This window comes from Equus quagga, chromosome 5 (assembly GCF_021613505.1).
Source record: "Equus quagga isolate Etosha38 chromosome 5, UCLA_HA_Equagga_1.0, whole genome shotgun sequence".
In the NCBI taxonomy this organism is placed as follows: Eukaryota; Metazoa; Chordata; class Mammalia; order Perissodactyla; family Equidae; genus Equus; species Equus quagga.
This window is the reverse complement of record NC_060271.1, coordinates 127,732,213-127,743,333: the sequence shown is the minus strand read 5'-3', so window position 1 is coordinate 127,743,333 and position 11,121 is coordinate 127,732,213. Positions and strand designations below refer to the sequence as shown.

The 11,121-nt window shown below is 47.3% G+C and overlaps 1 protein-coding gene across 2 annotated transcripts; it reads left to right on the top strand.

The window, feature by feature from the left end:
- Positions 1-4,583: 4,583 nt before the first annotated feature.
- On the top strand, positions 4,584-10,868 carry LRATD1 (LRAT domain containing 1). Of its 2 annotated transcripts, none has more exons than XM_046661195.1 (2): positions 4,584-5,252; positions 6,220-10,868. In XM_046661195.1, exons 1-2 carry the CDS (start codon positions 4,599-4,601, stop codon positions 7,132-7,134), a joined length of 1,569 nt encoding a protein of 522 aa, XP_046517151.1. In that variant the 5' UTR covers positions 4,584-4,598; the 3' UTR covers positions 7,135-10,868. The 2 variants fall into 2 exon arrangements, with proteins under 2 accessions (XP_046517151.1, XP_046517152.1); XM_046661196.1 differs by having other exon boundaries at positions 5,241-5,323.
- The last annotated feature ends 253 nt before the right edge of the window (positions 10,869-11,121 follow it).

Genomic DNA, 11,121 nt, shown 5'->3' with positions numbered 1-11,121 from the left:
ATACTTTAATAAATTACTTTAATCCAGTTATAGGAAGGCACTCAGAAAATGTGACAATGTGGAAGCCAAACTTGGAAGAGGGCAGTTAAGAAGCAATGGAAAGTTAGCATGTCCATGCATGCAGAATGGTTAAGGGGAAGCAGGATGGCGGGATTCTCTTTAATCTCAGCTGCAAGGAGTTTATCCTGCCATTTTTGTGGTCTAGAAAAAGTAGAAGGCAGGTAAGATATTTAGAGAGCCAGGTAAGTTAGTCACAAGAAGGCTAATGGGAATTTAAAGCAAAAACCAGTAAAGAGAAATGGGGTAGTAGCCAGAGGAGACACATGCATCCGTTGTTGATTTCTTTCAAATCTGGGTGATGTGCACATGCTGAGGGGCTGCAGGAATCCCATCCATGGAAAGTCAATCTTAACTGTGAGAACAGGCACTAAAAGAGAAAGGGAGGGGAATAGGATATTTGTTGTTCGGAGATAGTTCTAAAATAAAGGAGAGCACACCTACCAGGGTAGGCTAACCGCTGTAACAAATAGCCACAATATTTTTTGGTGGTTTGACCCATTAAGATTTATTTCTTCCTCACGTCACAGTCCAAAGCAGATTGTTTAAGAGGGGAAATCGTTCCTACACAGTCATTCAGGAACCCCAACCTCCATCAATCTAGTGGCTCTTCTATCTTTTAGAGCCTTGGAGTTCTACCATGGACCCTATACATGTGGCAAATGGGAAAAGAAAGGGCATGGAAGATCATGTTAATGGTTTCCGTTTCAGAGGCCAAGCCTGGCAGTGGCTTACTAAACTCCTACCCACATTCCACGGGCCAGACTCAGTCATAGGGTGCCTATCTAACAGCACGTCAGGCGGGGACATATAATTTAGCTGTGTGCCCAGAAGGAAAGGACATGGGGTTGGTGAAGCCATAGCACCGTCTCTGCCCCAGACGGGTACAGAGTGTGCTCTAGCAGAGATCAGGGTGGGTATGCTGACCGCCTAAGGCAGTCAAGGACAGGGAAAGGGACACTCGTTAATGACTAAATGATGAAGGAAGGCATGTGATAAAACAGGCAGTTCTCCTGAACAGCACTGGTGTATGTCTGAAATACATTTTGCTTAAAATTGTTGAATCAAAGAACCATAGGTTCAGATAGTAAAACTATAAAACATAAAATCATAAAGCTATTACAGGTGAAAGTAATATAGATTCATCCATTCATTTGTTCTGTATGGATTTAACAAATATGTATTAGGTGCCTGCTATATGCCTGGTATTGCACTTGTAGGAGGAGATATAATGAGCAAACTGGACATGGATTCCTAACCTTGTTTATCTTAAAACCTGGAGGGAATACAGAAGATAAAATATGAAATTTCAATAGAACGTTATTATTTACCCCACCTCTAATTTTGTTGCAATCACAACAAGAAATGAGAGCCCTCTTACATTTACACATGCAAAGAGAAGCAGACATTTTTGTCCCTTGAGAGGCTACAATCTTTCTGAGTCATACAAATCCCCTGCTAACTAAAGGAAAGTTTTCTTCCAGAAATTTCTGTAGGTTTTTGAAGTGTAAAAAAAAATAAGTCATGCGATTAAAAGAAGAAAAACATCTTTAGCAAGAATGATGAAAAATAGTTGACAGAGAATGAACATTCCTTCTGAACCCCAACTTCACGGCCAATTTTAAAGGATAGTTTGAGCCAAGGACCTGGTCAGTAAAATCTGAGAGCAAGTCTTTCAGATGGTGCTAAAGAAGGAACCAAGAGGAAAAGAAGGAAGACGATACACAGATGACACCAAGAGAAAAGGTAGCATACACATAATTGACTCCTCATCAGCCTTCCCAGACTATTTTCTATACATATTCCTCACACCATGAAACATTCATTTAAAAACAATTCAAGGTACTGTGGGACACAGGACATGGTCGGCTCCAGGGCTCACACAGAGAAATCTGCACAGAGCTTTACTAATTAGCCTCAGGATAGACAGGGCTCTCACCACCTTAAGACAGAAGCAGGCCCACACCCCAGCCAGGGACAGTCTTGGACACCTCATCTAGAGCTACCTTTTGCCTGGGGCAAAGGAGAGACAGAAATGGACAGTTGTCATAACAAGTAGGACTTGGGACCCTCCCCCCTCTCCCACCAATAATAACAATAATAGGTAGCACTGGTTGAAAGCTCACTGTGTGCCAGGCATTGTGTTTCCACCCATGAGCTCACAAGTCAATGAGATAGACACTATTTTATCCACATTTTTCAGATACAGAAACTGATGGCCAGGAAAGTTAAGTAACTTAGTTACCCAGATCAAAAATGTTGAAGTAGAATTCAGATCAGTTGGCTTCCAGAGTTTGTGCTTTTGATGACTTTATTTCCTCAGTGTGAAAGCAGGCAGGATGGGGTGAGAAATAACAGACAAATAAAACAATTACCAAACAATATCTTGTGATGAAAAGAAAAGTTAGGTTTTCTAACATCGGCATCCTTCGAGTTGACTGGCCTGTTTCTTACTTTATTATCTTGGTAATTGCCAGAAGACTACAAAGAGTAGATGTATTTTGGTTAGTTTACTTTTAGCTCCTTTCCCAGGCCTCAGAACCAATGTGTTCTCTTCCTTATAGCTCAAGGCGGGGTAGGGGGTGGTTCTCAGGGCGTTTATTCTCCCTTGAGATTACTAAAGCAGTAAGCATTTTCTCCTGGCCGGGGGGATGGAATGGAAAGGAGATTCAAAAGTTGCATATTGATATTTTAAACTTTTGGCACCTGTCTCCCAGCCCTGACAATGTTTTATGTTAATTATCCTTTAGAATGTTGGGAAACTAAGCAAAGGACAGCCTGCTTCCTCTGTAATCTGGAGCAGGATGGCAACAGAACAGGTAGGACAGGACACAGCATTGCAAACAGATACCTTGTAAATGTTTGTGCACGAGGTTTGATCTTGGGACAGACAGAGGATTAAAAAGAAGAAGAAGGTTATTCAATGTCAAGTCCTGAGCTGCTTTCAGTGCGTCCCTCTCAGACACCAGTAATGAACTCTTCAGATCCTCGCTGCTAGAGATCCCTGAAGTCCAGTTTATAACCAGACCAATAACTCATTTCTTGATCTCTGGAGCCACTTGTTCAATTCTCTTGACTTCAGGGCCAAAATGAGTTGTTTATTATTTATAACAAGTATAAAAAAGGTCATCACAACCTGTGGTCAGTTCCAAGGTTGGCAACTTGCATTCTCATAACTTGCACATGGTCAATGGCCAAATTTCTGAAAAGATTTCTGTACATGAAGTTTATACAGACGGTCATTTTAAAACCATTTTTTTCTAGCAATTCTTACTAAGCATTTAATTTGATAAATCACTGTATTTGGAAGTTGTGGGATATATAGAGACCTTCAGGAAGCAAACGAACTGGAGACTTTACAATTTGAAAATATTTAGGCAGAATCATCTACCCCAAAAATAAGGGTTTCACAATATGCATCAATCCTCATGTAACCTTGGGCCAATCAGCTAACTTCTCTGGGACACTAGTTTTCTCATCTTATGAAACACCATTTTATTCATTCAACAAACAGTATAGCCTGGTTAAAGACAGCCCTAGAGCCATAGACCCTGGAGAGATCGCTGGCACTGGTATTGGGGCCTCAGTTTCCTCATTTATTGGAATGGGGATATTCGTGAAGCCCCTCCAGAGGCAGGAAGATTAACTCATTCACTTAAACCTCTTAGCATAGTGCCTGGCCGCTTGTAAGTGGTCAACACATGTCGACTGTTTTCATTTTTATTACTGCTGATGAAGCCTGTTGTGCACCCAGCGCTGTGAAAGAGACCCAGAATACAAAGTGGTGTGGAGCACAAGCCAATCTTCAAGGCGTTCACTTCGTAAAGAGGGAGAAAGTCAACAGAGTATTCTAATAAAATGGGGTCAGAGCTCTGAGTTTGTACCAGCCCTTAGAAAGGCCCAGTAATAAAGCGGACGTACCCAAGGCTCCCTGGGGAAAGCGAGTAGGCCTCACAGACCAGCTGCTGGAGCCCAGGCTTGAAAGCAGAGCCGGGGGTCTAAGAATTCTTTAAGGCTTAATGTTGGAAGCTTTTTAAATTGTTGCTCTTGAATTTCACACGTATGAAAGTCATCTTTCGGCTTCCAATATCCAGAGCACATTCGTTCATTAACTTTTCATGCAGAAATGCAGTCATTAATTAGTGTGGCACATGCTTCTCCCACAAAACCAAACAAAAATCCCTTAGCAAAGGCTGTTCCAGGGCTTGGAAAACACTATGACGTCCTGTTGTCAGCATTTGTGATGCCCTCCTTTCATAGACAGAAAATTAGAGGCTAAAACCATAGGTCCACTAAGCGAAAAGGCTGGGCAAGGCTCAGACTTTTCAGTAGCTGTTGCCACTGCGATCGTTTTAAACCGGGCTCCAGCACTGGGTCAGCAGTTTCAGACACCGTCAGAGAGGAGCCCAACGTCGCAGGCGCATTTTCAAAGGCGTCCGTACCCCGCAGGAAAAGGTCTGTGGCTGGAGGACCAGCCCAGGGGCCGTCGGGAACCGAAGCTCCCCGGGCCCCAGAAGGGTCCCAGGTGCCCGCCTCCGACGATGTCACTCCTGTCCCCGGGCCGCCCGCAGTGGCTGGGATGCTCTGGGGTTTCTTCTCCACCCTCAAACTCAGCTTCATTGCTGGAGCGTGTACCCCCTGAACACAGAATACAGGCAGACGGCGCTCTCAGCCACGAGCTGCGGGGAGGAGCTGGCGGGCGCCGTGCAGAAACGCCGCGCCCCGGCGCGCTCCCGGCCGGCGCTCACACCTCCGCTCCCGGGGGCGGCGCGCGGCCGGGTGCGCGGGGGCAGGGCGGGGCGGGGCGGAGCGCGCGCTGGAGACCCGCCCCCGCTCCCCTCCCCCTCTGGCGGAGATTGACGGGGCCTGGGCACGCGTCCCAACCAATGAGCGCGTCCCGGGGCGGGCCCTGGAACCCGCTGCTCCGGCTACTTAGAGTCTCAGGCTGGGCTGTGGGAAACCAGGAGCGAGTCGGGACTGCCCAGGTGGAGCCGAAGCCCCAGCCAGCGCGGACCCGCAGGCGCACGGGCACCGCGCCAGGCACCGCACCGCACCGCACCGTTCCGCGCGGGGCAGAGTGGAGCCGCAGCCCCCCGCGCCGCCCAGGACCCACTCGCCACTACCGCCTCCGCAGCACCCATGGGGACCAGGAGACTTTAAAGGAGTTTGGGGTTTCGAGAGCAGGGAAATCACGGGTACGGAGAGGCGGCTTTCTTTGACCTGGAAACGTTTTTTTTTTCGTCGGATTGTTTGGACCCTGTGCCGGGTAGGAGGGAGAGGGGTGTTTTGGCTGAAAGTGGACCTCCCTACACAACCCACACCGGCACACATACACCGCACTGACTTCCCCCATCCTTCCCTTGCCTCTTTGTTAGATTATTTCAGACAGAGCAACCTCGCCCTGGCGCAGCCCGATCGGCTCTCCGGGGGAGAAAGCAAGAGAAGTAAAGGGCAGAGTGCACCTGCCTGCGTGGGCAGGTGTGCCCGGGTGCGTGGGTGTACGTGCACTAGCGAGCGTGCAAGCATGAACTGGAATTGTGTACGAATGTGGGAGTCTGAGTGTGTCGTCGCGAAGGTTTGTAATTGTGTCTGTATGTGACATTACCACACCAGTGTACCCGCCTGTCAGTGTCTGGACTCCAAGTGTGCAAAATTTTGCTGGTGTCAAGTGAGTGCCTGCGAATGTGTCCGATTGTCATTGTACAAGGCGCTGTCAGGGAAGCAGTGCGACCTAGTGCAAAACTGAGAGGTGGGAGAAGGTGGGGACAGAAATGTGAGGACAGCTTGCTCCGAGCTCTGGGGCCTTGGGCGCCCCTTCTCCCTTCCAACCTACCCCTCTGCCCTTTCCTGAGTGTCCGTCTCGCACGCTGCCACAACTCGCGCTGTCCTCCCACTGGGACCCCGTACGCCCTTCAGCCTGGCTGCCTTTTCTCTTGTGGGAGTTGGACCGGGTTCTCGGACGGGGTCCGAGGCTGTGTGGTGGCGCCTGATCCTGGTTTCTTTGCCCAGCCTGCCCCTGGGGATGCACGGGAGGCTTGGCTGGGACTAGTCACTCCAGTATGGGCGCGTCGGCGGGCGGGCAGGTCCCAGGGGCACTGCACGTCCTCGGGAGGCGCAGCCCGACTCTGATGCTGTCTCTGCCTCTCGACTGTGCTTCCGCAGATCCCAGCTCCTGGCCCTCACCTCGCCGCGTCATTGATGGGCAACCAACTGGACCGCATCACCCACCTCAACTACAGCGAGTTGCCCACAGGGGACCCGTCGGGGATCGAGAAGGACGAACTACGGGTCGGGGTCGCCTACTTCTTCTCGGATGAGGAGGAGGACCTGGACGAACGCGGCCAGCCGGACAAATTTGGCGTGAAGGCCCCCCCGGGCTGCAGTCCCTGCCCAGAGAGCCCCAGCCGCCACCACCACCACCTGCTGCACCAGCTGGTCCTCAACGAAACTCAGTTCTCCGCCTTTCGGGGCCAGGAATGCATCTTTTCCAAAGTGAGCGGCGGCCCTCAGGGCGCCGACCTGAGCGTCTACGCGGTCAGCGCGCTGCCCGCGCTCTGCGAGCCCGGCGACCTGCTGGAGCTGCTGTGGCTGCAGCCCGCGCCGGAGCCGCCCGCGCCCGCCCGGCACTGGGCCGTCTACGTGGGCGGTGGGCAGATCATCCACCTGCACCAAGGCGAGATTCGCCAGGACAGCCTGTACGAGGCGGGCGCGGCAAACGTGGGCCGGGTGGTGAATAGCTGGTACCGCTACCGCCCGCTGGTGGCCGAGCTGGTGGTGCAGAACGCCTGCGGCCACCTGGGCCTCAAGAGCGAGGAGATCTGCTGGACGAACTCGGAGAGCTTCGCCGCCTGGTGCCGCTTTGGAAAGCGGGAGTTCAAGGCGGGAGGGGAGGTGCCGGCCGGCACGCAGCCCCCGCAGCAGCAGTACTATCTCAAGGTGCACCTGGCTGAGAACAAGGTGCACACAGCCAGGTTTCACAGCCTAGAAGACCTCATCCGCGAGAAGCGCCGGATCGACGCCACCGGCAGCCTGCGAGTGCTCCAGGAGCTCACCGACCTCGTGGACGACAAGGAGTAGTCTCGAGGGGGGCCTCCTGCCCCTCCTGTCTTCCCGCGCCCCGCTCCCTTCCCCGCACCCGGGCTTCCGGCCGGCGACTCACGAGCCCTGTCCTCGTCCGCCACGGGCGGCCGGTGCCCAGGCTGCGCCCTCGCACCCCTCCAGCAAGTGGCAGGAAGTCTCAGGAACTGGCCCCGGGACGGAAAGGGCAGCTGTGCGCGCCTGGCCGAGACTCCCCGTAGTGGTGATGGTGTTGGGAAGCACAGCGTGCGGTTTTCCCTTTAGTTGTAAGGGGAAAACGGAGAATAGGCTGAGGGGAGAAGGGACGTGGCCTCCCCCGAGAGTCACCGGTGAGTGACTATCACCCGATCTACTAGAAAGGGACCATCACCTCCCCAAACGCACACAGACAGACCGGTCGGAGGTCAGAATTGATCTTTTCAGGGCACAGTTCACCTCCTGTATGGATGTGTCCCAAGATTGCAGGATTTCCAAGAAATCCAGCCTGTCCCTGATGCACTTGTGAATAATTCCACAAACAAGCACTTCGGCACTCTGAGTTATCCCGAGCCTGCCCGGGACTTTTCCAGCTCTCCAGCCCCGATCTCCTGACATTGTATTCCAGGCTCCTGGCTAAGCTAGTTAGTGTTTGCTTCCTATTCTTTCCATCGAGGGAAGCGAACGCCACCCCCCACCCGCATTTGCCTCTGAGCCTCCCTCGCTGGCAGGAGGGAAGCCTTCCCGGTCCCGGGAGGAAAATGGCGCAGCTACTTTGGCTAGGAGAGCCGGCCCCGCCCCCGGCAAGTAGAAGGTTCGCCCGGTGTCTGGGAACTTGAATTTGTGGAGAAAGGCGCTTGTTGTTCTTAACCCTAGATTGCTTCCCTCTTTGGGCTGCATTTCCGAAATAGTCCTATTTTTAAAGGAGTTGGCAGGAGAGGGAGGGGGAAGACATGGCAACATTCCAGAAACCAGCATTATTAACAACACCATAGCCAGTATGTTTAGTTTGGCTCTTCCTAACATAGAAATCTTAAAAGGTGGGGGAAGTGGAAATAAAGTTTTAAAAATGAGAGAGCAGTTTTCCAACTATGTCAACAAAGCCTATCGTGTTGATGTTTTTATTGACCATTTTAGCAACATGCTAATAAAATTTCAAATTGAAATTTTTATTTTCATGGCTTTAATCCATGATGGTTTAAATACTGGGGGCCATTAAGAGTGGATTTAGCTAAGAGCTTAGCTAACATTGCCTTTTTGCTCTATTTTTCTCAAATCTTAGGAGACTTCTGTTTTTGAATATTGTAGTTAATTTTTTGGCTTGAAATGGCAGCCCTAGTAATGGTGGAGTTGTTAATCAATGTGTATATTGTACTGAATTTCTGTCATTTAATGGGTTTACTGCTTTGGTGGAAATTGCTAGCAGGTTCCATGATGTTTCTTTTCTCCATGTTGTATACCATTACACTCCTCATTTGCATTTCTATTTTTCTGCCTCTCCTCTTGATCTCTTTAAAAAAGAATCAAGAGTTGGTGGCTTTCCCCTCCTCTTTAGCCAGTCCCACAACTCTTTCCTGAAAACCAGAAAGGACTTTAGACAAACCCGTGTTTTTGAAAAAATTAAGGCTGTTTGGAACCCCTTCCCTGGGCAAGGATTTACCAACTTCTCTCCCTGTGCAGCAGCCCCAACCTGACTGACTGTTACTTGATTCAGTGTGTGTTAGACACCTACAGCATCTGTGTCCCCTCCAAGGGAATTTGTCGAATAATGGTGTTTAGCTAATTGTTGAAGCAATTGCATACTGACAGCTGTGATTTAGTTGGACAGCAAATATTATGGCCAAAGCCAGTTTCTTGGCATTTCAAAAATAATGCAATAAAAACTAGTCGAGGTTAGCTGAGACTGGAAATGCCTTTTTCATGGTAAATGATTCATTTCTGTTTTGTTATTTTGGTTTTCATGCTGGATTCATTCTCTGATCTTGAATCAAAAGGTCGGATCAATGAAATATGAACTAGAGTATTTTTCTTAAGCCTATTGAGTGATTTATTTTTTAAAAAATGTTTAAATGCATATGCTTTTCTTTCAGCACATACAATGGCAAAACTTTTGTAATAACTCACTTACTTTTGCATGCGTGGAGAACTGAAAGTCATTTATTTCCCTAACTTAGTCCTCTTTCAGATAACGGATGGCAGGTCATAAACTGAAATTCTTGATTGTATCTACACACTCCAGATCCTGCCCTGTGTCCTCCTGCTGTATCTTGGCTCTCTGCTGTATTAAACACCATCCTAAGCACTTGTTCCCACGGGACTCCTTCTTGACGTTTTGTCTTCCACCTGTCACTCAGAGGGTGGGACTTCAGCAAAAGAAATGAATCAGTCTATCATACCTAATACTAAGATTTATTTCCTCTGATGGCACATAATCTGATTTTTTTCTTACTAAGAGGGTCACTATAACAGAGGAATGGCTTATCAGCTTTATACTTGCCAAGACTAGACTGTCAATAAAAATACGAGTTTGGCAGCGAAAGTAGCGTTCATTGCTATGTTGGCCTATAAAGGATTAGGTTGATGATAATACTTCTACAAACTCACAGGAATAAAACAGTGGTTACAAAGGAAACTTGGAAAGTTTGTAAGGTTTCTTATATTCCTGTTGAAATAATCATTTATTATCTGTTGATCAATGCTAATAATAACCAGTGGCAGAAAACTTCTAATCATACCTTTATTCTGAAAAATGTGTATATTTCTAGGGTATTATGAACAATTTGAGTGAAAACCAAGCAGATGGATGTTCCCTTTGAAGATGGCATGGGCACACCTGATTTTTATTATGAGTGAATATAATATCTCTGGATTTTATCCGAGTTATAGAAATTAAGCCAAAAGGCTCTTAGCATTTTACTAGAGGTCAGGAATTTAGTTTTGGTTTTAGTATCCTCAAGAGAATGGAGTTTCATAGTAGCTTTCATGATAGTGAGTGTGGCTAAGTTGGAGGCTGGTTCTTTCCTCTATTCCAGATAGAGGAAAACTACTCTTACTCCTCCATTCTTGTTCCACTTTCAGAGGGAGATTCTGAAAAGCAAACTATTTAAAAAAAAAAAAAAAAAGGGTGAATATTTTTACTCCAAGGAGTGCTTCGCTACGCATTTTGTTGTTTAAAAAACCCCAAAAACTGGGGAGAAAGAAGGCTGGGCATACATTAAACAAAATCAGCCCAGAAACACTGTTATTCCCAAAGTGTATTCCTTTATTAAGAAAAAAAAATCCTGTGGAAGTTACATGTATTGCACTTATTTGTAAAAGAAAATTAAAAGTATATCAATGAGCCAAATAGATAGATATATCAAGTTCCTCAATATTGAAAAAATTTTAATCCTTGTCATGACTGCATTTTATTAAATGAAAGGGTAATATATATTCGCTTGTAGTTAGAAAACGCTTGTGCCAGATTAGAACATCAAATGCAATGATGTTACATGATTTTAGTAGATTTTCAAAATTTTGATGATTTTCTCTCTCTTAGGGTCGTGTTTCTTTGGTAAATACTTTTGTTTGAATAATGATTTCTTTTTTCAGAAAAGCATGCTATTGGTGTTTACAAAATATCGAATTACCTGAATAATCAGTATCCTAACAGCCTTCAAACATTACCTTATTGATTAATTATGTTTTGTGTGTGCTTTCAACATTCCTAAGAATCCAATGTCTTAGTCATCTAATAAATGGAGCAGGGTCAACTTTCAGTGAAATTAATACTAATTGCACAAACATAATTGAGCAACCTAATTTCCTTTTGTCCAAATGCATATCTTCAAAGCTTTCTGCTTTCTCTTTTTTAAACAAATAGAGAGAATCTAGTTAGGTCTGCCTTTCAGAGATGATTTGCCACATGCGTAAAGGGTCTGCAGGTGAAAAGTACAGGCTTTCAGGCTTCTTGAAACATTAAGAACTGTGTTTAGACAATGGTTTAGACAATGGTCTGAGACCCACCTGATT